At 34.0% G+C, this 27,986-nt stretch overlaps 1 protein-coding gene across 7 annotated transcripts in view; it reads left to right on the top strand.

The window, feature by feature from the left end:
- The window catches only part of BLTP1 (bridge-like lipid transfer protein family member 1), a 208,573-nt gene that overhangs the window by 91,391 nt on the left and 89,196 nt on the right, over window positions 1–27,986 (top strand). For all 7 annotated transcript variants that reach the window (XM_067735145.1, XM_067735146.1, XM_067735147.1 and 4 more), the window contains 18 exons: window positions 735–854; window positions 1,556–1,836; window positions 6,714–6,964; window positions 9,608–9,866; window positions 11,047–11,884; window positions 14,118–14,188; window positions 14,732–14,905; window positions 15,385–15,505; window positions 16,482–16,628; window positions 17,015–17,142; window positions 17,474–17,673; window positions 18,940–19,137; window positions 19,791–20,002; window positions 23,278–23,429; window positions 23,888–24,038; window positions 24,206–24,358; window positions 25,987–26,227; window positions 27,324–27,466. In XM_067735145.1, coding sequence (XP_067591246.1) covers window positions 735–854; window positions 1,556–1,836; window positions 6,714–6,964; window positions 9,608–9,866; window positions 11,047–11,884; window positions 14,118–14,188; window positions 14,732–14,905; window positions 15,385–15,505; window positions 16,482–16,628; window positions 17,015–17,142; window positions 17,474–17,673; window positions 18,940–19,137; window positions 19,791–20,002; window positions 23,278–23,429; window positions 23,888–24,038; window positions 24,206–24,358; window positions 25,987–26,227; window positions 27,324–27,466 — 3,840 coding nt within the window. The remainder of the gene's footprint in view (window positions 1–734; window positions 855–1,555; window positions 1,837–6,713; window positions 6,965–9,607; window positions 9,867–11,046; window positions 11,885–14,117; window positions 14,189–14,731; window positions 14,906–15,384; window positions 15,506–16,481; window positions 16,629–17,014; window positions 17,143–17,473; window positions 17,674–18,939; window positions 19,138–19,790; window positions 20,003–23,277; window positions 23,430–23,887; window positions 24,039–24,205; window positions 24,359–25,986; window positions 26,228–27,323; window positions 27,467–27,986) is intronic.

The raw sequence follows: 27,986 nt of genomic DNA, 5'->3' as shown, positions 1-27,986 counted from the left end.
ATTTTTTTTAAGGTCTATTTCGTGTGGAGGAAATATATTAGTATAGAGCACCGACTATCATACAAGACACCTGCCTTCTAGTCCTGGCTCTGCCACTGATGAGCAGAGTACAAGCTGTTGGGCTGGTAATTTATTCAGGGCTGCCATTTCCCAAAGAAGTTCATTGAAGTTGGGGATATGTATGTTATCTTCTAACCTAATCATGACCAAATCTATGTTTTAGGAGTAAAACAAAAATAAATTTGTGTGGACTTTCCTAGATATCATCATAACATTTACAGTTCATATATTTGTGGATGTGTGTAAAAATGTGCATGTGAATGGAATATGAAATACTCTTAAGAAAAACTTACAACTTTAAACTCCTATACAGTCCTTATAAACCTGTGAAGTTGTTTATCAGTTTCCTTTGGCTGTTCTTTTTGAGTTTCAATAACAAGTTTTATATGTATTCTGTCAGTATAGTATTGCCACATGCCACTTTTGAATGAAAGTGACACATCATTGCTTATTAGTTTTCTAATTGGCAAGAATTTAATTGCTGATTATTTTGTTTATCATTATAAATATATCTAATTATAAATATACAATTTATCATTATAAAAAAGTTAAATTTAATTGATATTTTAAAATACACATGTGACAAGACTTGTGTTTATTTAAATAAGCAGATTTATGTATCAAAATAATGAATTGATGGTGAAGAATTAAATGTTCAATCCATTTCATTTTAGTTGAGTTGTATTCCTGGGCCTTGTCCAACTTCAGATGATTTGAAATATACTATGACTCGTTTAGCAGTAGATGGAGCTGATATTTATATTGTGGAGCATGGCTGTGCTACAAATATAAAGGTACACATTTGTCTATTTCTTGGCCAGTGTAATTCTTTTTCCTTTTTGCCAAACCAAACCTCCATTTCTTGAAATAAAACACATATTTATAGTTTGCCATCTCGCAGAACAGTACAGAATTCTAGGAGATAGCTTTCTATTTTATACCATCTGTGTTCTCTTCCAGTCTTAATTTTTAAAGGCACACTTTCACTACTTTTTTACTCTAATTGAATTATTATAACCTTGCTTTATGGCAGGGATATAAACTGGTAGTGTGCTTATATGGCAGGAACATAAATTAGTAATGTTTTTAAAAGATTTAATTTTGAATTCCTTTAGGTTTTATTCATTTATATTTCCTGTCTGGCTCCTGGAAACATTTGTTTGCCACTGCTGCTTACTGGTTACTGTTTAAAATCAAGCCTTGTTAAGATTCTGTGATTTCATTACTTACTACTCTTCTAACTTTTCTTTCCTCCATCTCTCATTTTCCTTTGGAATTAAGTTCTTTTCCTTTTATCCTCTTTTTTAAATTGAATGTTTATTTTTATTCTGTTGCATTTATCTTTTCTATTTCCCCTTTCTCTTTTTTCCTTTCCCTTTCTTTTCTTCCTCTATATTTCATGCAATTTGAAATAATTACTTATTCTATAGTTTACTGCAAGTTGCTTAAAAGTACAAAACTACAGTTTTGTTTCATTTTCTTCATTCAACTTTAGATGGGTGCAATTCGGGTTGCAAACTGTAATCTCCACAATCAGTCGGTTGGGGAAGGAATAAGTGCTGCAATTCAGGATTTTCAAGTGAGACAGTACATTGAACAATTGAATAATTCCAGAGTTGGGCTTCAGCCTGCAGTACTACGGAGGGCCTACTGGCTTGAAGCTGGGTCAGCCAACTTAGGACTTATTACTGTTGATATTGCATTAGCTGCTGATCATCATTCTAAACATGAGGCGCAAAGACATTTCTTAGAAACTCATGATACCAGAACTAAGAGGTAAGTGAAATTTAGGAATGGTAATAGTCTCAAGTTCAGATGAAAATTACTAGATAATTATAGAGGAAATTCTACCGTTAAGAATGGAATAAGAATGTCTAAAATAAAGACTGAATGTGATTGTGCTGGGTATACCTCAATGAATAAATAAAGATTTTATATTTAAGTAATCACATTGTATACATCATCTGATGATGGTGTGGTTGCTGGAAAAAAACATTATTTTTTGATATGTTTCTAAGCCCATGCTGTGTATGTCAACAGTGAAACAAATATAAATTACTGGCCCCAAAATAACATTTTGTAAAGCACTACACTCCCATCTCTCGCACCACAGCCCTGCACTTCCAATATGTCATTCCTAGAAAACACCATTACTAATCACCATTTATTCTACAGAACTTCTTTTGTAGGCCTTCACAACTGCAGGGAAGAGTACCTAAACCTTAAGAAATGATTATATCTGCTTTTTAAAAAGTTGCCAAAGCTTCTTACTGAATTACATCTGTTTAAAATGATAGTATGACTTTTTCCATCCCCATCTCTTCCCTTCTAAAGTTTATAAAGCTTATTTTAAAAATAGAGAAAACTATTAAGAAATAAAGGAAAATAATTATAGCCCTATTACACTGAATTTGTTACATTTCTTTCCAGTATTTTTAGTGTATTTTTCTTATACTTGAAATCATCCTGTATTTACATTTAAAAATCCTGCATGTATGTAATGTTGCCCTTAAAAAAACCAAAAGAGCCCGTTTTTTGGTTTGTTTTTACCAGCAAAATGAGTTTTTTTGGGAATAGCAAAGAATTGCAGTTCAAGACAAGCAAACTGTGGCAAACCGTAGGCAAGTCTGGAGAACAGAGGAGAGGAGAGAACAGAGGAGAGAAGGGAGGAGACTGGGGAGGCTGTGGGTTCTTCGTTGGCTGCAGCCCTTGGGCAGCTTGTTTTTGCTGGGTCAGGAGGCTGGCGTCTGCAAGCTGTGGACTGATAAAGCTCCTTTTAAACAAATGATAATGCACCCATCAAAAAGGTATATTGTGCTTTACTTAGCCATTGCCCTTACATTAAATACGTAGATTGTTTCTAAATCTTTCATTATACATCAAAGCTTTTCCCAGGATTTCTGGGTATTTCCTTTAAATAGCTTCCTTAAAAGGTTGTATGACTGTGTTAAAAACTGAGCTTTTTATATGCATTCCCAAACTACTTCCTAGAAAGATTATTTCATTTTATATTCCCAGTGGCTTTTTAGGAGAGTCTCTGTCTTACTGCACCTTTGCTACCCTTTGAGTGTTTTATAATAACCGAAAGTTGGTATCTCTTTGCTTTATTTTGCATTTATTTTGAGTTTAATACTTTTTTTCAAATATTTATTGGCTATTTTTATTTCCTCATTTGTGAATTGCCTGCTAGTATTCTACATACATTCATTTATTGGGATCTTGGTATATTTCTTACCAATTTTTAAGAGCTCTTTATAGATTATCGCCCTTTTCTGATCCCTGGTGCTAATATTTTACAGTTTGTTGCTTTTATTTTTTTATTCTTATGTTAAACAGATTTTAATTCTTATGTAGTCAAATATGTTAACCTTTCCCTTTTGTAATTTCTTGTACTAATTTGAGAACACTCTTTTTGCTAGTAATCGCGTGACCCCTGTACTTTCTTATTTTTTTCTGTTCCTAACCACCTTGATTTTTTTATGGTGTATGTGCATTAATACACACCATCTGGACTTTTTATGGTGTGTGTGTATTAATACAGTCAAGAATGTAAATAGATCTTTCTGCAAATATCTATTCAGATATAGAGGAAAAACTCTAAACCATCTGGATTTTTAATGGCGTGTGTGCATTAATACAGCCAAGGATGTAAATAGATTTTTCTGCAAATATCTATTCAGATATAGAGGAAAAACTCTAAATCATCTGGATTTTTAATGGCGTGTGTGCATTAATACAGCCAAGGATGTAAATAGATTTTTCTGCAAATATCTATTCAAATATAGAGGAAAAATTAATACCTAACACATACTCATTTCACAAAATGTTTAAATATTTTCATCTATTAACTTTTCCCAAAGAACTGTTTTTCTAGTTAAAAGAAATCCCTTTGAGGTTTTTATTGGGATTACATTAATCTTTTAGGTTTATTTAAGATGTTGATATCTTGTAAATCTAAGTACGAAAACTCATGTGTGGAGAATATTGTTTAAAGAAACTTTGGTTTCTTTGTTAATTATTGCTCAGGAAGCCAGTGAGTATGAACCCAGTGCCTGTTCTGATAGGTCAGGTGGTAGTACAAAGTATTAGTGAAGCTAAGGAGGTGGCTTCATGTGATTTAGGGCCTCATTTAGGTTAGTTTCAGTGCTGTGGTTTGTTCAGAATTGTGAAGAGTTTGAGATTTTATCCTACTTACAAGCTGACAAATTATCCTGCCACAGTTTCCTGAGTGCTGCCAGAAGATATAAGAAACCTGGTAAGAGACAGAAGACTTTATTACTCACAGCAAAAGCGCTAGCCAGAGTCAAAAATGTTTGCATTGGTTCCCTGTGCCCTCCAAGTAGGATTGCCAGATAAAATACAGGATGCACAGTTACAATTGTTTCAGGTAAACAACAAATAACTTTTTAGTATAAGTACACCCCACATATTGCATAGGACAAACTTATTTTTATTTGTATTTGCTAAACCTGGTACCCCTATCCCTGAGTCCCATGGGAGTGTCAGAAAAGACCCATGATGGATGTTTACACATAGTGGGATACATTACAGAAGAGGCACACTGAGCTTAGGGATTCTACCTAAGAATAAAAATTCTACTTTTATAATAAGTGGAAGCAAGCCTGCTCTTTTCCAGGGTGAGACATTACCTCATCCCTTAAGGTTGCTTACTATCAGCACAATCCTGAGAAATGGCCTGGTCAGAGCCTTGCATTCTTGGCATATCCAGCAAGAACAGGTAGGGCTCTTTAGGGCCCCTGGTGAATTGCTTCTCCCTACATGGTAGCTCATTGATCTTCTGCTTTGGCTGCCTTAGTGCATATTTGACTCCCAGGAGTTTTGGGGAGTAGGTGTATTCATTTCTGATAAAACTGGAAAAGTTACTGGACTCCCAGACCATTAGTTTCATTGGATTAGTATTTCTGAAAAGTATAGTTCCTAAACCACCTGCACCAAGGCCTCCTTGGAACTTGTTAGTAATCAGGCCTTCCCAGACCTCAATCAGTAACTCTGGAGGTGGAGCCTAGCTCTCCATATTTTAATAAGCCCTCCCGGTGATTCTAATGCAAGCTGAAGTTTGAGAACTAGCACATTGGTTTATATAAAGACAGGGAAGGGGAGCTTACATTTGTTGTACAACTTCTATATTCCAGATTTTGCATCAGGTGCTTTACATATGTTATACATATTTTTCCTTCTGTCTTCTCTAGACGGATGTTCCTCTTCTAATTTGATATATTAATTTCTTCACTTCTAGCTTGATATATTTATTCCATCTTATTTTTCATATCTCAAATATTATTTTTTGAAAGGTTACGTACATTTTCTTTGTCACAACACCCTGTTCTTTTCCTCAGGGCATTTACTGTAATTTATGATTAGATATTCTTATTTGTGGCCTGTCTTTGCCTCTGTACTGTAAACTTCACACGGATAAGGTTATGTCAGTTTTGCCTAGCACAATACAAGGCACACAGTAGATATGTTCAGGAAATATAAATGAATGAATGTAAAGTGAAAATGCAATACCTATTCTGTCTTCCTATGAGAGCCCTGAGGATCCAGTGAGATAATGCATGTGGAAATGCTTAGAAAAATGGACTGTTAATATGAGGTTTTATTAAAGTAAAAAAAAAAAAAAAGGAGTAAAGATATATTTCCCAGACTTATATAATATTTTTTAAGAAAGGGGAGTTAATAAATGCTGACAGTTTTCTGTGGGGGTCACTCACAGAGCTTGAAGAATTTTACAGACATTTTACAGAATTTTACAGACATCTTATTGTCTTAATTCTCAATACTTTATTCAGAGTCCTTATTACAAAATCATTACAATTTTTTTTCCTAAAATATAGAATGGTGCATTATTTTGATTTTATTGAGAAATAATTTTTTACTTGCCCCATATTTATAACATTTTGGTGTACTAGAAATAGGCTTTGAAATGCTAAAGATAATAATCTATTAAGCATAATCTATACTAATAGTTTTGTCTATTTTTTAAATTTTTATTCATTTTTTAAAATTTTATTTATTTTTGGCTGTGTTGGGTCTTCGTTGCTGCTTTTCTTCGTTGCAGTGCGCGGGCTTCTCATTGCAGTGGCTTCTCTTGTTGTGGATCACGGGCTCTAGGTGCGCGGGCTTCAGTAGTTGCGGCACACGGGCTCAGTAGTTGTGGTGCAAGGGCTTAGTTACTCCGCAGCATGTGGGATCTTCCTGGACCAGGGCTCGAACCCGTGTCCCCTGCACTGGCAGGCAGATTCTTAACCACTGCACCATGAGGGAAGTCCCTTGGCTATTTTTTAGATTAATGTTTAAATTTTTAGTTCTTTTGAGAATGTTTACTGCTATCTTTAAACTGGATTTAAATGTCTAATTTTTATATATATGCTTCTTTTTTAGCTCTTTGTGTTTTTTTTTAACATATACTCTATTTCTCATTATTATTCCTACCTATTTTCATCTCACCATGGTGAGACTTTATTTTTTTAAGAAAGGCAAAATAATTAAAAAGATAGTCCATTGTAAAAACAAACTTCTTTAAAAATATTAAGTTATATTTAATTGATTATCTGCTCAAAAGTTTCTGATTTCTTAATGATTTTTTGTTATGTTGTTGTTCGTTTGTTTGTTTCATTTTGGGTTTTGTTTAGGTTGTGGTTTTTGTGGCCAGATGATACCCTGAAGAATAAGAGGTGTAGGAACAAGTGTGGTTGTCTTGGTGGCTGCAGATTCTTCGGCGGCACAGTAACTGGCCTAGATTTCTTCAGACTTGAAGAGTTGACACCTTCCAGTAGCTCTGCATTTTCAAGCACAAGTGCAGAGTCTGATATGTATTATGGACAGTCTCTGCTACAGCCTGGAGAATGGATCATTACTAAAGAAGTTCCCAAAATTGTAGATGGTAATGTGTTGTCACTTGTGTTAATCTTTTATTATCTTCATCCCTATGCCATTCTGAGAGAAGTTCAGTGTTACTTTGTTCAACTTAGTTTTTTGAGCAGTCTTACACATAGGGTTTAGTATAATCTGTCTTTGTTTTGCAGGTGATTAACTCTAACCAGATAAGACTAGTGAGTTTTTCAGAGTTGCACAAGGCAAAAGTAGATCTACTATTCAGATCTTCTGCTGTTAACATGGGTGATTTTTTCCTAGCCCAACTTATTCTAAATATTTCCTTATATATCATTATTTCCCTAGAATCCAGATTCCAGAAATATACTTAGGAATAGCTATGCTTTGAAGTAATGATTGTTTTACCAGCTTACCTTTATAGGAAAAACTTATCCATAGAAATATTTATACTATTGGCCCTCATTTTATTCACTACTTTTGCAAAATATTCTTCTTACTAAAACTGTACATGTCAAGAAGAGAAATTTGGTCTTAGAGCCTGTAGGATAGCTTTGCAAATACATGAGTTTGATATGAACAGTGAATGGTGGCTTTAGGCATACTGGATTTATATTTATCTAGCATCTTTTCTCCAAAGACTTCAGAAATGCATTTTCCTTTGTGTTTCTTAGTTGTGTATTCCTACAATTAAGTGCAATACTTACTGCTTAAGTTGCCATGCTGTCAAGAAGTGAAATGTAGAAAAGTCTTGATATCTCACCAGTATTTAGCTATTTTTCCTTGATCCATTCAGAAACATTAACTTAGCTCTGCCTTTTGTCAGTAGACAAAGATAGAAAAGAAGTAGTTTTAACTTTAAGAATTTATTGGATTGATTTTCATGTGTAAGGAGCTCTTAGAGGAAAGAGCTAGACTACTACATATGCCAAATTCTTGTTTAAATGATATTTCACTGAATATTAATAAAGTTGTACATGTTATTTTAAGATTACTTGACTTCAGCAGTTTTACTAGAATAAGAGCAGATTATCTTATAAAATCAGCAAACACCAAAACTTCTTGACATTTAAAGGTCAAGAAACATACGAAATAAAATTTACTTAGCTGTCTTCTTATAATATTACTTTCTTACTTTTGAATAATGTTTGTTTTTAAAGGTGTTCACAGGCATTTCTTATTTCATCCACAAACTACCATGTGAGTTCTTTATTTTCCCTGTACATGGTGAAGTAACTGAAGTCATCACTGAAGCTGAGTTGCATGAAGTCAAAAAGTCATGTATATGGCTGAGCATAAACTAGAATTACAGTCATCGAAACCACTTTAGTTCTTTCCACCCTACTAGAGCTGGCACTATTTATAAAGACGTTGTTTGATTTTCTGATCTGCAGATCAAAATTTAACTATCGCAAACTCAAGGAAGAAAATCTACAGGGAATTTACATATGGTATAAAAGGGAGAAAATAGCAATTTCTCTAACAGTAAACAAAAGAAACCTCATTTTAGTTCTTATACCGTGTAATAGGGAGTGTCTGTGTCTCCTAGTGATTTTCTCAGGAATGAGCTGTAATTGGTAAATTGCCATAAGTTTCTTGTGCAGGGAAGATTGGAATTAGTCCCTGTGTATTCCAGGAGCCACATATAGATGTACAGTGTCAGGATAGAATCAAGGAGGGCATATCAATGGAACTAAAGAATTTCCTTGGAAGGTCAGTGAACACTAGTTTCCTATCACTTAGAAATGACTCAAACCCATTTTTCTTTTGACTTTTGTTGGATTTTTACATTTGTGGTGGTAGAAGCAAATAATATTACTTATACTGTAAGTTCTTAAGTCTTCTTACTACTTAAGTTCCGTGTAGAAGTGCCTTCTGCTTGGAGAGATGTTTTCTCCTACTAGTATGTTCTTCTTTCTTGAGTAGCACAAGGATGGCTGGAGAAGAGGGGAAGTAGGGCAGTAGTTATTTTTTGGATCTAAGCAGCTATAGAATTCTCCTTTTATCCCTCTCCACCCCCAATTTACATAACACATCACGGGGCTCTTATAAAAGGCTGAGAAAATGTTCCAGATTAAAGAAAACATGACAACTGAATGTAATAATATACAGACCTAGATTGGATCCTATACTGGAGAGGGCAGAAGTGCTTTAAAGGACATTATTGGGTCATTTGAGAAACTTGTAAAGCATGTGGTAGACTAGATAACAGTATGGTATAAACCCCAAATATACCAAGTTGATAATTATACTGTGTTTTTTTATTATTCTTAGGAAATAAACTTTTAAGTATTTAGGGTAAAAGCCTACTACATCTGCAAATTACTCTCAGATGGTTCCAAAAATATTATGTCTTTATAAAAATAGAGCAAATGGGGGCAAAGTGTTTAAGATAGGTAATTTCGAGTAAAATATCTTTGATGGCTTGGTTATCACTCTTGAAAGTTTTCTAAGTTGGAAAATTTTCATATAAATAGCTTAAAAAAAGAAAATTCACTGTGTATGGACTCTGGATTCATACTTATGTTGATATCTTTCTGTAGTGTTTAGCATATTCCTATGTGAAATTAGTTATTTGTGCTTTTTAAAAATGATTATATACTTAAAAACAGGGAATTGGATTAAGTTATTATATTTTTCATAGATTGCTTTTGAAATTATTATGTTTATGTAACTCACTTTTTTGTTTGTTTAGGTAATGTGAATGGCATGAAGAGGAAAGAATGGGAAAACAAATCAGTGGGAATAGAAGTAGAGAGAAAAACTCAGCACCTTAGTCTTCAAGTACCATTGCGATCTCATAGCTCATCCTCTTCTTCAGAAGAGAATAGTAGTTCTAGTGCTGCACAGCCTCTATTGGCTGGTGAAAAGGAAAGTCCCTCTTCTGTTGCCGATAATCATTTGGTTCAAAAAGAATTCTTGCATGGTACGAAAAGAGATGATGGCCAAGTGAGGTCAGTATTCAATTAGATTTAGAAACCTGATCGTAGGATTACAAGTGCTTAAAACTGTGGCAAGAAAAACTTCTCTCTCAACTCACCTGTTGTAGAGAATTTTTTCTCCTCCTGAACTTATTTTTAAATGTCCATTTGCTGTTGTTTTTCTGATTACAAAAGTAATACATATATATTCATTCCAGATGTTAGGAAAATACAGAAAAGTATAAGAAAAATGAATATTTCTTGTCATCCCACCACTGAGAGTGAACCATTGTTAACATTTGGATATTATCCTTCCAGTGTGTTGAATATTTTTTGGTCCTTCTTTTGGCCCCTAGTTGATTACTTTGTTCTTGAAATACACTTTCCTCTCGACTTGATAGCACATTTCAGATTTTCCTCCCATCTCCTTGGCTTTTCCTTCTCCGTCTCTATTTCCAAGTCCTCCATTTTTTTTCCCTCCCCTTCTTTCTCTTCCTCTTACAGCCTGCCATTTGTTAAATGTCATTATCCCTTAAGACTGTTATGTACCCTTTTCTCCACTGACTCTATACTGTTTCCCTAGGCGGTCTTAGTAACTGTTCGGCTTCAATTATGATCTGTAGCTAACATCTTATAAATGTTAAAAACTCTATCCAAAACCTTTGTCCCTATGAACCTAGCTGCCTTCTTGATGTTTCATGGAGGGCTCAAACTCAACATATTAAAAAATGATCTTGTGCCTATCATGTTCAACTTGTTGTGCCTCAGTAAACGGCACTAGCATATCAGTTGCTGAAGTCAGAAATATTGGGGTTATCTGTGACTTCTCCCTCTCTCATTTCCTCTCATTTAATCAAAGGCCCCTGGTATATTTTGTTATATAAACTTTTAAAGGATGTGGGAAAAAAAACTTATAAGTGCATTAGTGTTCATGGATTATGGACAGACGGTTATATTCTGGGTTATACTCTGGGTTTCTTTAAATTTTTATTGTGTTTTAAGTTGCCTCAATTTTTTTGGAACTCTGTGGGGTAGGAACATATATTGTACTGTTTTGCTACTTTGTATGGATATTTTATTGTAAAAGTTTACAACTTCCTTTATTTGTAAAATAAATGATTAATATATACAGAAAGGATTTTATAAGTACTTCTATTTATACATAAATTATATGGTGTGCAGTAAATGTTAATAGTTTTTGTTTCTGTTTTAGCATTCCTACAGAAATTTCAGGAAATAGCCCTGTGTCTCCTAATACTCAGGATAAGTCAGTAGGTCAGTCTCCCCTGAGATCTCCCTTGAAACGACAAGCCTCTGTATGTTCCACCCGACTTGGAAGTACCAAGAGCCTTACTGCTGCTTTTTATGGGGACAAGCAGCCTGTTACAGTTGGAGTCCAGTTTAGTAGTGATGTCTCCCGAAGTGATGAAAATGTACTAGACTCACCAAAGCAGAGAAGAAGTTTTGGTTCATTTCCATATACACCATCAGCAGACTCTAATTCATTTCATCAATATCGATCAATGGATTCCAGCATGTCAATGGCTGACAGTGAAGCTTACTTTTCTGCAGCTGAAGAATTTGAGCCCATTAGCAGTGACGAAGGCCCTGGAACTTATCCAGGTAGAAAAAAGAAGAAAAAGCAAGCCCAGCAGATTGACTACAGTAGGGGTTCCATATATCACAGTGTAGAAGGACCACTTACTGGCCATGGAGAAAGCATTCAGGATCCTCGGACTCTGCCATTCAAAACTCATCCTTCCCAGGCTTCCTTTGTTTCTGCATTAGGTGGAGAGGATGATGTTATAGAGCATCTGTATGTTGTAGAAAGTGAGAAAACAGTAGAGAGCGAACAGATTACTTCTCAGCAACCTGTGATGAATTGCTATCAGACTTACCTTACACAATTCCAAGTAATTAATTGGTCAGTGAAGCATCCAACCAACAAGAGAACCTCTAAGTCCTCATTGCATCGCCCCCTCGATCTGGATACACCAACCAGTGAAGAAAGCTCATCATCATTTGAACAGCTTTCTGTTCCAACTTTTAAGGTAGAAGCCAAATCATTAATTTCCACTGATAAATTTATGTAGGAAAATTGATTTTTAAGATATTGAAAAAATTACTCTCTCAGTCATTTCGCTACTTTTCTGAAAGATAAAATTCCTGAAGTCATGGCTTCATGTACGACAGTAGGCCTCAGGTTTATTGATGAGTATTATAATTTAAGCATATAAAATTAAGGAATAGTTTCAGATTTGATCGTCAGAGTATTAACAATTAACGTATAGTCTGTGTCAACATTATATTCTAAGATTAGGATCATGTCTCTGTGAATTCATATTTTCTGTGTCTTAAAAGTAAAATTTTAAAATAGTTTTTAATTGTTGGTGTTCTATTATATTAATCCTTAACTGCTTCTATGCAAATCTAGTTCTGTACACTTGGTATTTGAGATATTATAATTTAGTATTAATTAATTATTGTCCATTTCTGTAATGTATTCTGTAAATAGCTTTTTTGTTTTTTTTAGGAAAGCTAAAAATAGGTCAAAATAAATTTAGTGATAATATCCAATATGAAGACATTTTTATAAAATTATAAATTTATAGGAGAACTTTTTATGATTTTAAAGACCAAAATTGAGCATATAAAATCTTATGGAACTGATTAACAATTCAAAAATCTCATGTGGTATATACTAACATGTATATATATACTTGTTTGAAGTGTCTAAATGTTAATATTCTCATATTATATTCAGATATTTATTATATACTACTGTGTGTCAGTCATTTGATGTTCAGTGGTGAGGGAAACAGACATGGGGCATATAGTTTAGGGTGAGAGATGGGCTGTAAATAGATAAATGGATAAGTACAGTATATGATTATGAATTCAGAAGTGTTATGAAGATAAAGGATGCTGGGATAGAGAATAATGGGGAGTGGGGCTGCCTAGCTTGTATTGACATGAAAGGTCAATCACAGGAGGTAATATTTAAACTGAAACTTAAAGGATGAGGAGGAATTGAGGAAGGGAAGACTTAGGGGCACTATATACTATATTCAGGGCACAGGCATCGGCCTTGCTGAAGTTCTAAAGTGGGAAAGAAGTCTGTGCATGAGACATAGTGAGTTAGCAGAGAGCTTTGCACATGGTGAGGTTAGAGACCTGAACAAAGGCGAGGCCATTAAGGACCTGTAGACCAGGGTATCAGTAGTTACAATTTTAATTTCATTGGGAAATTCATGAGTAAGGAAATGTGATGTGATCTCATGTACTTTGGCTACCAAGTGGAACAGAATTGTCATTACGCAAGGAGGAATTGGGGTGATCACCTAGGAGGCTGTCGCAGCAGCCTGTGCAAGAGATGATGGGCTTGGACCTAGTGATGGAAATGTGATAAGTGGAGTGAAATATCCTTAGACATAAATGCAGTTGAGTAATATGTATTGAAGGAAGAAGAAACAGAGAGTCACAAAATTTTGATTTTAAGGTTGTGCCCATTTCTTATCTTGCCTAAGATAAGTTACCCATGCCAACATTTTAAAATGTTCTCTTTATTCCATGTGAAAATATGTTGGTAAATGAATGTTCCAGTATAAAACTGAATTGCACTTGCTCTGAAAAATAGAGGTTAGAATTGCTGTGAGAGGTTAGAATTATTGTAGTATTTTCAATAAATCTAGTTTGATTAGGCAGTCAAATCTCTGGAGAAAATAAGTCAAGGAATTCATATCTTTAAACAACTTCAAAAATAGAACATAAATTATTTTTCTTCATTAAATCTAAATAACAGGCTAGCATTTAAAGGGGTTTAGTTTGGTTATTCAAGTGCATTATTTATTTGTTATCTTTTATGGATATAAAATACAATCTAGCTTTTCCTATAATTTAATGTTACTCTGGGATTCTTTCCCACTTAAAAGTTGATTGTGCTACAAGACTCTAAAATTAGCTTTTTCTAAGAAAAGCACAATTTAAAGAGGAACTATGGAGGAAAAACATTTGAAGCACTTGCTTTTAAGCTTTAGCTGTATAGTCTACTCTCGCTAAATCCTTACAGCCCTACTCTGTCATTTTTCTGAATAATTAGAAAATGAAATTTCCAGTTGAATATTTCCTGTGATTTTTTCAATTTGTTAAATATTTATATCATACATATCAAAATCACATTAACAAGGTAATTTGGATATTCACAAGTATCAGTTTATAGCATAAAATTACAGAATAATTAATATTAAAATTCTAGTCTATAAGTAATGTTTTATATTATTCTAGGTTATCAAACAAGGGCTCACAGCTAACTCTTTACTAGACAGAGGAATGCAGCTTTCAGGATCAACTTCAAAGTAAGTAAAAATTATATACTTTTGAAGTTTAAAGTCAGTCTTTCTTGATTATGAGATACAGAGAGTTCGTTCTGAGGAATAACCACTCTTTACTTGACTGTTGTCTTTATTTTTTGAATAAATTGACCCAAATAATTCAACTCTGTTGTCTTTCATGGCTTTGCCTACATGTATAAGTAGTCAGTAACATTTCTTTTAGACATACTATGCAAACCATAACTTGGCATATTAAAATTGGGAACTAACAAGAGTTCAGTATTATAATTTTCATATTTTGGTAGAGCCCTGCCAAGTAAATATATCAAAATTTTTTTTTATCATTTGATATATTAACCATCTTTGAACAATTTGCATTTTACTGCCTCATTTGTCTTGTCCTTGAAGAGTATTTGGGACATATAATATCTAGTCCAATTTCATGAAATTTTTAGTTGAAATAAGTATAAGTTTAAGGGTCACTCATCTTAAGGAAGCTCCAACTTCTATTTTTTTCATATATATACTGGTCTTTTTAATATATACTTCGCTTGTTAAATTGTATAGTACACCATATACTCCTCTGGAAAAGAAAGCTGTTGATAACACAGATGATGAAACATTAACGGAAGAGTGGACTTTGGATCAACCAGTCTCTCAGACCAGAACAACAGCCATAGTTGAAGTAAAAGGAACCGTTGATATTGTTCTGACTCCCCTAGTGGCTGAAGCTTTAGACAGGTATTAATTTTGTCTAAAACTACAACTACTATTTTATAAAATAATAAGTGTATGTGATATAGTATTTTCATGAAAAAGAATGATGATGGCTATTTTGATTGAATAGAAATGAAAATATATTTTAAAAGGACTATGTTTCAGTTATCATTTGTTACTTTTTCAGCCTAAATAATTATATATTGCAATATTATAATAGTTATATTACATTGTATTTTCTACTTTTTGCTTTTGGGCTGATAAGCATAAAATTTATCAAATACCCAGGCACTAATTATTAAGTTTGATATTCTTACTACTGTCTGGTTAATGAAGGTATAAAGAGGAAATAATATATTGTCTGTCCTGCAAGGAGATATAGTCTATCTAGAGAGACAAAACTAAGATGAATAAAATCTAGAATGGAAGATAATGGGATAGATTAGATAAACTAGATCATAAGTGATATTAAAATGTTTCATATACTGTTTTTCTTCCCTCAGGTATATTGAAGCCATGGTTCATTGTGCTAGTACTAGACATCCAGCTGCAATTGTGGATGATCTACATGTCAAAGTCCTCAGGGAAGCTGTCCAAAATAGCAAGACTACCTTCTCAGAAAATGTAAGAACCTTTTGTTCAGTGAGTGTGGCAAATTGAGTATTCTTCACAGGTGCATAATATCCAACCTTGAAAAAAATTTGAATGTACTAAAATTTTATTAGTCATTTAAATTGGAATACGTGAACATTTCTAAATAAGCTTTATATGTCATTGGCTCCATAAGAGACAGCATAAGAGGAGTAAAATATTTATTAAAATGTAGCATTATTTTTTCTTTTATTTTGGAAGTAGTTTAATTCTAAGCCTTTCCTAAAGAGCTTTGGTCCTGAGTGAATGAGTATTGTTTAGGAGTGGTACATTCATTTACTAAGAAAGCAAATCTGCATATTATTTTGGCTTTCCTCTGTGATTAGATAACTTGTATTTTAATAGTTTTGAGGTTATTTTTGTTCACCTCGGTGAATCAAGTCACTCACTGTCTTCTGGTGTGCGATATTTTACTTAACACTGTGGTCCTAGTCACAAAGCCAGTTTCTTAGCAGTCATATCCTGGTGATTAATCCTCATCTAGTGATTGTCCACTTGACTTTCAGATGTATCTGAGTCGCATTTGGACTATGGACCAGAGGCAAGGTGAAAGTAAAGCTGATTGTTTTTAGTGATCCAGTTATTCAAGATATATTGGCATTTCATGTGATAGGTAGTTTGGCTAGAGGAGTACAAATCAAAAAAGAAATTTGAAAATATTCCCAGCCAACAAGGAGCTAATTATCAGAAACCAAATATGTTCTCAAGTACATGTTTTTATGTAGGCTGATTTTGCTTTATTATGTATCACTTCTCTCAACACTGGGGCTGCCAGTCTATTTTCTAGCTTTTCTAAGGTTTGGACTTTAAGCCTGGGAATGCTAAACCAGATGGCAGCTGGTACGTAGATGGGTATAAAGGAGCACAGTGAATAACAAGTTGCTGTTGTAGATGATATGGAAATTACGAAAGGTCTGTGAAATAATAATTCCGCTTTCAATCTTTTTAGCTATCTTCCAAACAGGATGTTAGAGGAACAAAAACTGAACATTCTACCATAGGAATGACTAACCAAGGACAAGCACAGACAAATCTTACAATGAAGCAAGATAATGTAACAATTAAAGGTCTTCAGGCTAATGTTAGCATACCAAAGGTAAAAATTTAATATTTAAACAAGTTTTCCTGAAAGAGAATATTTTGGTCGTTTTTATCCTTTGTATTTACTAAACTGAATGGTGGTAGAATAGATTGTAATATCAAAAATATATATTTTATTTCCTTGATGATCTAATGTAACATTTAATGTAATGTAAATAGTTTACTTAAGCAGAATGTTGGGTAATATTTACTAAAATAATTCACATTGATCCAGTAAGAATTTAATTATTACTTTATGAGAGTTTGTAAGCTTCTCCTTCATTACTCTCATACACATAGATATGCCATTCCTAAGTAGTTTTTCATTTTCCTATATATCTTATGTTTAAGTGATAACTTTTTACTTTTCAACTCTGAAATATGTGACATTTTGTGTGTTAGGTGAACTTATGTTTGTTACAAGCCTCAGTGGAAGAATCTCCGAGTACAGCTCCTAGTAGAAGTGTGACTCATGTTTCCTTAGTAGCACTGTGTTTTGACAGAATTGCTACACAAGTTCGTATGAACAGGTAAGAAAGAGTTTATTAATTTGAGCCATGACTATCTTGCTGGATGTAAAAGCAAGCTTTAACCATCCTTTTAATACATTTCGGAAAATTCTAATGTTAAAACTCAGAACTGATATTGGAATTTCAAATCTCACTTTAAGATTAGCAAAGTAGGTTTTAAAAAGTTTGTACTGTTTTTATTCATACTATCTTTTAGTAAACACTGAAGAATTTGTTATTAATATTGGTTTAATTAAAATAGTGGATTTAAAAAAAAATACTAGTTGAATGTTTTTACTGAACTATGTATTATTTAAATGTTAACCACCATACTCTTTCTTTTTTCATAAAGAGGTGTGGTTGAAGAGACTTCAAACAGTGCAGACCCTGGTAGAACATCAAATTTTGATAGGTATGTTCATGCCACTAAGATGCAGCCTCAGTCATCAGGATCTCTCAGATCAAACGCTGGAGCGGAAAAAGGCAAAGAGATTGCAGCCAAGTTAAACATTCATCGAGTTCATGGGCAACTGAGGGGTCTTGATACAACGGGTAGGAGTCTACAACATATTTTTCTTTGACATGTATAAATGTAAGAGGATTTTGCAAAAGGAAACATAATTTTTTTTCCTTTGAAGTTTGCTACAATTTGAGTATTTTATCAATATAAGAAAGAGAAAGGTATCTCTGTATATATTGAACACATAGTATTTAACTATTCATTACTCACATTCTGCGCAGGATGGAAGGTAAACTTTGGTGGGAAGGTGGGCGGTATGGCCCCAAATTAGAAACTGCTTCTATCTCGCATCTGTTTTCTTCATGGTATCTGTTTGCTCACTGTAGAACAGAGAGTATGATCTTTATAGTCTTTCTTTCTTTTTAAAATCGTCCTGTAGGCACAGCTTTGTTAAAAAGAATTAATAGTGGTATCAGAAGCAGGTAGTCAGATCTGTAAAATATAGCAGCAATAAGAATAATAGACATGGCTGTGCTTCTTAATAACTTTGAAAAATTTTTGATGAACTGAGGAAATTATCATAGTTGACTGCTACATGAAAGGTGGGAACCAAAGCTGGATTTGTAAAATGATCTCTAAAGAGCTAGAAGAAAACTTAGTTCAGACGTAAACAAGTTATCTCTGGGTGGTAAATTTACATGTGTTTTTTTTATCTTCTTTTTGCTTTTCTGTATTCATTAGCTGTAATCAGAGAAAGAAATGAAAAAACAGTAAGATAAACTAAAAATCTCTGCCAGGCACTCAGGATGTTGGCTCCCATATTGCATATTGAAAGGGATGGAATTATGGCAATATCTGTGATGAATTGTTATATAAAATATGTTAGCATAAAGCAATCTTTTAGTGAAAGCTATAGTTTTCCTGGAAAATAATGTTTTTCCTAAGGCTAGGTAATTAATTAAAATAATTTTTTATTTTGTAAAATGATGAGAAAGTATTTAAAAATAGTTTACTATGAAACTGAATTATTCAGGAACTTTTTAAGTTTAGATTTTTAGAGTACCCTATAATCTCTCAGAAATGAATTTATCCTGTCTCTGAGCACTTATCTGTTAATTATGGAATCTTCTTTTCTCTCTCTAACTTCAACATGATTCTGGCGCTTTTTAAGTAGTATGACATTAGGCAGTGCTATTTTAGAAATTGGTTGGTTCATTTGTTTATTTTTCTTTTTGACAGAATACTAAGATATCTTTTAAGACAACCACTGTGCCACATGCTTACGTTATTTGTTGTTTTTAAAAAATATACAAACCTCTGTCTTTAAAAATGGTCATTTTGTTTTCTTTTGATAATAGATATTGGTACCTGTGCCATCACTGCTATCCCCTTTGAGAAGTCCAAAGTTTTATTTACTCTTGAAGAGTTGGATGAGTTTGCTTTTGTGGATGAAACTGATCAGCAGGCTGTTCCAGATGTAACTCGAATAGGTCCCAGCCAAGAAAAATGGGGATGGATAATGTTTGAATGTGGACTTGAAAATTTAACCATAAAAGGTAAGCTTTTTATAAAAATTTCTGCTTACGTGGGGAACAAATTGGCCACAGACTGCTGAAAAGTTTTGAACAATCATGACTTTCAATAACCTGAATCAGCATAGTCAAGCAGAAAGTGTGGCATCTGGGATTATTTACTAGGAGTGGGTGCCCCATCCCAATTGCGTAAGTGGAGCTTAATGAAATTATTGTGTGATTCAAAACTAGCAGAGCATCTAGACATGTAAAATGCCTGAGCAAAGCAGTGCATAGTTCAGAAAAAATTCTCAAATAAAATATAAAGCCTCTTAACTTTTGGAAGTTTGCATCTTTGGAAACTGGATCTTTGATTAGTAGAGCCTTGACATATACGATGAAAATACTGTAAATCCTTTATTCAGCGATACTGACTTATATTTATTTTCTTTTACATTACTGACTAATACATTAAAATAGGAAGGCTGAATTGTGTATAAGACTTTTAGGCTTAGTTATGTATAATAGTAGTGTATATGCCTATAATTCCTTACCTGATATTGCAATATTATATCACTTTTATAGATAAGAGCAAAGTTTTGGTGAGAAAAAAAATCTTCATGCGATTTTTATTTTTTATTTTTATGGATATGATAGAGTACAGTGTTTTTAATAAATAAATTATTTCATTTGGATAGGAGGAAGACAGTCTGGTGCTGTTTTATATAATACTTTTGGAACTATGGGTAAAGCTAATGTCACGGAAAGGGGTGGAGTGCTGACATCCAATAATTCTTCTGATTCTCCAACTGGCAGCGGCTATAATACTGATGTCTCTGATGATAATCTTCCTTGTGACCGAACAAGCCCTTCTTCAGACTTAAATGGAAATTCTGTTTCCGATGAACAAGTTGGTGAATTTCTAATAATAATAATGATTTGGGAAAATAAAATAGAAAACTACATACCCAATTCACATTTAATTTCTGGAGTATATTTCCTTGTCTTTCCATGTTGTGGATTTTGCTTAAATGGTAGCCAAGGCATCTTGGTGATTATATTCTACTAGAGCATAATTGCTAAAATGTAGGTACCATATTATAGATATATTTATATCTGTCATAGTACCTAGCATAATATTTTGCTTATGTTAAGTACTTAATTTTATTTGTTGAATTAATGAATTAATAGAATTTCAGAAAAGCAGGCTTTATTTTTATCTTATTTGAAGGATTTTAGCAGAATTCATTTTTTAAATAAACAGTTTTGTTATTGGTAGTATTTCATGTAAGTTTAAATATTTTTGTCAATATCTACCTATTTCATTTGGAAGCCTGAAGAACACCTTACATGCAACTCATTTATTATTTTTATTGTATAATTTCATGGTGATGAATATAGTAACAGCAATAATGAAAATATTCAAAATTCTAGACTACAGAATAGTTGTACTACTACCTGATTGGTGACCTTGGGCACATTTTTTTTTTTTTTTTTTACTGTCTCCTATGTTTCTGAAATAGGAGTATTATAATGATATTGACCTAGAGTTGTGGAGATTGAAGGAGGCAGTACATATGAAAGACCAAGTAAGAACTTGGTAAATGTTGTTCTTAAACACACATAACACTTCTGATCATTTGGAAATTAGACCAATTGAAGAGGAAAGAAACCACCTTTTAACTAAGAAACGTGTCATGGGTATCTAGTATGCATTGGCAAATCACTCTTGAACCCAGGTTTCTGGGAATTTATTTTTGAAAAGTTTGTTTTGATTTGATGCATAGTAAAGGGTTTTAATCACAGTTTTCTTGTGAGGTCTTTGGAAGTATTTGAGAGCTGGGTGGGGATTAGCACTTCGATTAAGGAAATTAAAATATATAGCAGCTGCTCACTGAACAAAGAGCTCGGAAGAACCTATCTGTTCTTTCCTTCTCCTTCACCTTCTAAAATACTTGACAGAAACTCAGGTATCTTCCTGAATCTCTCTGATCCTGTCCTCCTTGGTGGAAGTCCTAGAATTGTGTAACGTTGCTTTCTTTTGGTTCTCTGACTTTTCTTGGTCCATCTCCTTATGCAGTTCATTGTCCTTCATAAATGTGGGTGTCCCCCCATGTTCTTTTCTTGGCTACCCTTCTTGCTCTTTGTCCACTCCCTCACTTGTTTCATTTCCTAGTCCAGGTCCATAATTTGATGACACTGCTCTTTCCCATCAGTTATGCCTTCAGCATCAACCCTTTACTGAGCTTCAGAATTGTATCCAATGGCCTTTTAGATATCATCATTTAGATGTGCCGTAGGCACCAAAAATTCAGTCAGTCTAAAACCAAGGTTTTTGTTACTTTGCTTCACATGTTGTTATAAGTACTTGCTTATTATCTACAAGCCCCTCTCCCGTTTTTTTTTTTGTTTGGTTGTTTGTTTGTTTTTTGCGGTACGCGGGCCTCTCACTGTTGTGGCCTCACCCGTTGTGGAGCACAGGCTCCGGACGCACAGGCTCCGGACGCGCAGGCTCAACGGCCATGGCTCACAGGCCCAGCCGCTCCACGGCATGTGGGATCTTCCTGGACCGGGTCATGAACCTGTGTCCCCTGCACCGGCAGGTGGACTCTCAACCACTGCGCCACAAGGGAAGCCCCCCCCGCCCCGTTTTTTAAAGTTCAAGTTCCTCTAGACTGTCTTCTGTATATTTGTATATGCTCAGTTGCCTGGCTCACAGCCCTTGTCTGAAATCCATGGGCCAGATGTATTTGAGAATTCAGATTTTTTTTCTTTAAAAGAAAGGTAATATGCCGTAGCCCTATATTGCCCCTCTCCCCTTCCCTCTCCCTACTGATAACCACTAGTTTTTTCTCTATATCTGTGAGTCTGCTTCTTTTTTTGCTATATTCACTAGTTTGCTGTATTTTTTAGATTCCATTATAAATGATTAAGACGTGCAAACTATTATGTATAAGCTACAAGGATATATTATACAACACAGGGAATATAGCCAATATTTTATAGTAACTATAAATGGAGTATAACCTTTAAAAATTGTGAGTCACTATATTGTACTCCTGTAACATACAATATTGTACATCAACTATACTTCAATAAAAAATAAAATAAAGGTAATATGGTGTGTGTATAAGCTACGTAAACTCCTAGTGGAATCTGAGATAGCACTACGTCTTGAAATATTTGAATATTTCTACAGCAAGACATGAATGAAAACACCAAGTGGGATAAATAATCTCTTACAAGTTCATATCAGATTTTGATGCCACAAAAACAGATTTAGATTTTCGGAATGTTGTGGATTTTGGAATTGCAGATATGGGAATGTGGACTTATATTTAGTGCCTGCTGACTTTAAAATTACTAGGGTCTATGGTTCACATTGTCTTGTAACATTTAGGATTTAAAGCTGTTTTGTGGATACTTTTCATTCCTCAGTCATCCCACAAGAAAATGCCAATCTTTTCTTTATTTTGACCAAGAATATCTAAAAATGAATTAGAAACCTATGAAACAGATATAACAGGCAATGGATTTTGTTTGTTTCTTTAATATTATGCTTCTTACCTCCCTGCATTCTGAAGAGTGGTGATTACATGTTTAAAAAGTATTATTCCTATTTCTCAATACAGATTCAGATTACTAGCATCCAGGATAACTAAGAATTTTTTATTGTATAGTGTTATCTATTTGAACATAGGCTATAATAGTATTTCTTATGGCACTTTATTTGGAAGTTTGAAATATTCTATTAAGATAGAATGGAAAATAGATTGCAGTAGGAAGCAGAAGACCTTAATGCTGTCACTCATTCTCCAACTTAATAGTTGTATGACCTCTGGCAAGTCATAAAACTTCTTTCTCTCATCTAGGAAAAGAAACAGTATCCCTAAACAAATGTGACTGAATGAAGTGATTGAGAGAAACACTTTAGTTCTAAGATCTCTGATTTATGGTTCGTTATAATGCAGTGTTTTTCAGACTGTGCTCCCTGGAGCTTCAAGGATCCATAGGTATTTCTCAGAATAAGGATTAGGCTGAGCAAGGTTTATGTTACCTGTTTTATATCACGGTGTTATTATCTGTAGAACTTGATTTGATAGGAAGGTTTTGTTCGTAAAACACTCTGTGCTAGTGGTTTTAAGGGACTATACATTAATGTTTTTGGTACTCTGTTTTATATAGGATGAAGGAGTTGAATCTGATGATTTGAAAAAAGATCTACCTTTAATGCCTCCACCTCCAGATTCCTGTAGCATGAAGCTGACCATCAAGGAAATTTGGTTTAGTTTTGCAGCTCCCACCAATGTGAGATCTCCTGCACATGCATTTTCTAGGTAAAAAGTTTTAAAAATATATTACTATCCCTTGATGTTTCTTTATTTTAAGTAACATACAATTCTGTTTCATGTATTTTTTGAATTGTTTTTCTGATATATCTAGTATTAGGGTTGCCAGTTTCTTTTCCATCTTTCCTACTTCATACTTTCTATAGACATTATTCCCAATTTGTTTGACCCTTCTTCTTTCCTAGGGTTTTAGTTTTATTTTTACATGTCACCCTGCCATAAGCTTTTTATATACTCTTTTCACCTCTAACAGACTCTTACATTTTTCTTTATTTTCTGTTATCTATTCTTTGCATTTCCTACTTATATGTTCAGAATTTATCTAGTGGTCAAAAGGAAAGGTAATTTTGCCTAAGATAGCCACTAAGTACAGTAGATATGGGAGATTGTTTGAAATACAAATCTTAACACTTGTTTTTATAATTTTTTTTTTTTCATTTTAAAAGGCAGCTAAACCTTTTAAGCACTGCAACTCCAGCTGTTGGTGCATGGCTTGTTCCCATTGATCAACTCAAGTCATCCTTAAACAAATTAGAAACCGAGGGAACCTTGAGAATTTGTGCTGTTATGGGATGCATAATGACAGAAGCATTAGAGGTATGTCTTTCAACAATACAAGGTATCATACAAAGTTTATTATTGAAAATGATCCCTTATTATCATTGTTGGAAAACATCAGACCTGCAAGTTCTTAATTTCTAGATATCTTTTGTTTGTTGTATCTTTGCTGTGTCATTCTGAATCTGTTGTTTTGCTTTTCACAGAATAAAAGTGTACATTTTCCCTTAAGAAGTAAATACAACAGACTTACAAAAGTTGCCCGCTTTCTCCAAGAAAATCCTTCATGCTTACTGTGTAATATACTACATCACTACCTGCACCAGGCAAACTACTCCATCATTGATGACGCTACAATGGTGAGTTACCGGAATCATATGTTAGCTTTAAAAAAGCCTCTATTCTGTTGAGTAGCCGTTGACCCAGAAGGTTTGAGATGAGTATGGGAAGTCCAAAGGAGAAATGTGGTTAGAAATCCAGGCTATTGACAAGCTTGGGCTCAAATTAATGGCTTGGGAGTTGCCAGCATGAAAGCGTTAGAAGCTGCGGATAAGGATGAGCCTTCTAGGGATGATATGTTGAGTGAGAAACTGGTCAGGGATGGATCCCTGATAAATACCAAAATTAAAGGAGCATGGAGAGGGTGCATAGAGGTACCCAGAGTGCTGAGGAGGGAAAAGAAGAGGTAGAAGGACCAGGAAAGAAGGTTTTAGAAACCAAAGGTATAAAGAATTTCAAACAAGAGAGTAATCATTAGAGTCAAATTTCACAGAAATGTTTAATAAAATAAGGACTAATTAATGATTGAGGGGGGAATATGTAACTGTACGAATAAATACAGTATATCTCTGCACTAGAAAAGCACTATGGAAGCACATGATTAGAGGCTTAGAGCTTGAGGATCTCCCTCTCCTCTCCAAGTTTCTGGTCAATAGAGAATACACAGGAAGCTTTAGCCAAATTAGTCATCAATGTATCAGTATTGTTAATGGTCAGTCAAGCTCCTGATAACCTCTAATGAAAGAATCTGGAGTAAATTATGGATTTCATAAAGGTACTTAGACCTGAGGCTGGTATAGTGCTTTCTACTCCCATCCCGTGAATTGAAGACTGGGAGATCCACAGTGCAAGTTTAACTTGCCCGTCTAGTCACAGGCAGGCACTTCCCACGGATGGATGCTGTGCCGGGATATGGTTTCCATGTAAGAGGAAGAAACACAAGATGACCCTCCTTACTTGAGTCTAGGAGTGAAAGGACAGGCTAAGGGGCCTGATGTTGCTCAGAAAGTAAGTGAGGTGATTCCTGCCACCTAGTAAATGGCTCTCTTCAGTCAAAGCTATTATTCCTAATACAAGGAATTGTAGGAAAGGGGAGAGGAGTTGCATATTTTCTCCTTAGGCTAAGGCTCCAATAGGCAAATTTTCTTTCGTAAAATCATCACCATGTGGAATAAAATATATTCTAAATTATGTAATTCTTACTGATCATATATTTAGGTTTCAAAGCAGTTACAAATCCTTCTGTGTCTGTCATTTAACTATAGTAATTTATTAATTTTTTAATGTTAAAATAGAGGTGGTTACCTAATCTTTGAAAGAAATAATTTCCTCTTTGCTTGATGAATATTCCAGGTAGCACAAAATACATTTAATTCTTCAGTTGAGCACAGCAGGCGAAGTGCTTTGAATGCTTCTTAAGGAGATTCCCACTTTACACCCCATGTTTAGTCTCTTATTTACCTGGTACTGCTGGGTTGTTTATGATAGAAAGATGCAACATTGTGTTTAGCGATTGAGTTCTATAGTCAACTTGAAATAGTGACTCTCCTGTGTCAATTTGGACAAATTACTCAACATATAAATTCCAGTGTCCTCATCTCTAAATGGGAGTTATGAGATTTAAATGAATAAATATATGCAGAACACTTAAATAGTAACTATTGTTGTTACAGTAAGATTACTCCTAACCATGTCATTGTTGTTACAGAGTGATGGCCTTCCTGCTTTGGTAACTTTAAAGAAAGGTTTAGTTGCACTGGCTAGGCAGTGGATGAAGTTTATTGTAGTGACACCAGCCTTTAAAGGAGTGAGTTTACATCGACCAGCTCAGCCCCTGAAACCTCAGTCAGCTGTGCACTATGATCATGAAGATGGGCTTGGGCTGGACAATGGAGGTGGTCTTCAAAGTGATACCAGTGCTGATGGAGCAGAATTTGAATTTGATGCAGGTAATTTTGTAAATATTTTTGCTAGATACTATGTGCTTGGTAACCTAATACTTGTGATAATTTTAATAATTTTTGTCCCAAATTTGAAATGTCATGGCTTAATTATACAACTATGATTTGTATTAGTCCAAATAAGTGGTAATAATATTGGAATCTTTATACAGACTTGACTTCTAGGTTTAATTTTGTGAAATACAGAAGATTTCTTCTCCTAATCTATCCAGTACAATTAACAGACATCTTTGTATAACTAGAATGTTTTGAATGAAACACATGAATTTCTTTTTGAAATTTATATTTTTATTTGTCATGCTCCCTATACCAGTCTTTTAAAGATTTGAATTTTACCTGGTGCCTGTTTGATTCTGAATTTGTATAATGTTTAGAGGTATGCATTTGGCCCACAATTCTGTCATTATACTGACTGTGCCAGAACATAGGCAGTAGATAATGCATTACAGAAATAGACATGCACACTTAAATGCTTTTTCAAAGGATAATTTTTATTATTATCATGATATATAGTACTCAATGAAAATTTATCTTGTGATATTTTAAAAAAAAATTAAAAGTACCATGGAAAAGGATAGTAGTCTTAAAATTAGAGCTTTCAGAACATTTACATATAATACTTTACCGAGCTTTTAAAAAATAAATTAGAAAAACTTTGTATTTAACAAATAAATATGTTATGTGTAATAGGTTGGATTTTATTATTTAAAAAAATTTCAAGTCTACCCCAAAATTGAAAGAATAGTGCAGTAAACATCCCTTCTAATTATCTGCAAAGGCCTAGGTTAATCTGTGAACGTTTCGTACTTTCTTCAGCATAGTTGAATTAGTTTTTGAACTCTGTGCCATTTGGGTGACATGTGAAAGACTGAGCGGAAGCTGTTTGTTCCTTTCTTGAGACTGAGTGAGAAGACTGGGGTTTGAAGAATAAAAGACAGAAGAGTGAATGTTATAGCAGAGTGCACAATTAGTTTTTCAAGAAATATGAAAAGTTGAGTTTAGTTATACCACCAGGAACATTGGAGTTGTTGTTTCAAGATTATATGATAATCTATAGCCCACTTATTGTTTTGAACTGTTTCAGCCACAGTCAGTGAACACACAATGCTGCTGGAGGGAACAGCCAACCGGCCTCCACCTGGTAGTTCTGGACCTGTAACTGGAGCTGAGATAATGAGGAAACTATCTAAGACTCATACCCATAGTGACTCTGCATTAAAAATAAAGGTACATTGTTGCTGCCTTTGGTTAGAGTTACTTAGACTTACAGAGAAGACCTAAACTTTTGTTATCTCAAATGTAAGTATTAGGTATTTGCCCTAAATATTCAAGTAGTGTTTTTATGTTGAAATTAACATGATTAGTAACTTTTAGTTTACACATTTCTTTGAAGATTATATCAACAGTCAGTAATTAATATTGAACAAGGACTACTTTAACTACCAAGCCTTAGGGCTCTCTTTTCAACTTATTGAATATCGTATTCAATAAAAAACAATATTGAAATGTTGATCAGCTTACAGTTATTAGTTTTAATGAGAAGTTTTATAAGTAGTACATGATCAAAATACAGTTTGAGTTAAGCTAGTTTTATGACTTTAATTACATTTTTTTTGTTTTAAGAAATTTAACCAGTGCTTGATAAAATAAGACATATGGATAGCAGAGTGGTTGACTGCCGCTCAGGAGTCAGACTGCCTTGGTTTCAATCCTGCCCCTGCCACTTAATTGCTTTGTGACTAAAGTT

The sequence above is a fragment of the Pseudorca crassidens genome, chromosome 4, assembly GCF_039906515.1.
Source record: "Pseudorca crassidens isolate mPseCra1 chromosome 4, mPseCra1.hap1, whole genome shotgun sequence".
Taxonomy (NCBI): Eukaryota; Metazoa; Chordata; class Mammalia; order Artiodactyla; family Delphinidae; genus Pseudorca; species Pseudorca crassidens.
This window is presented reverse-complemented; position numbering and strand designations above follow the sequence as displayed.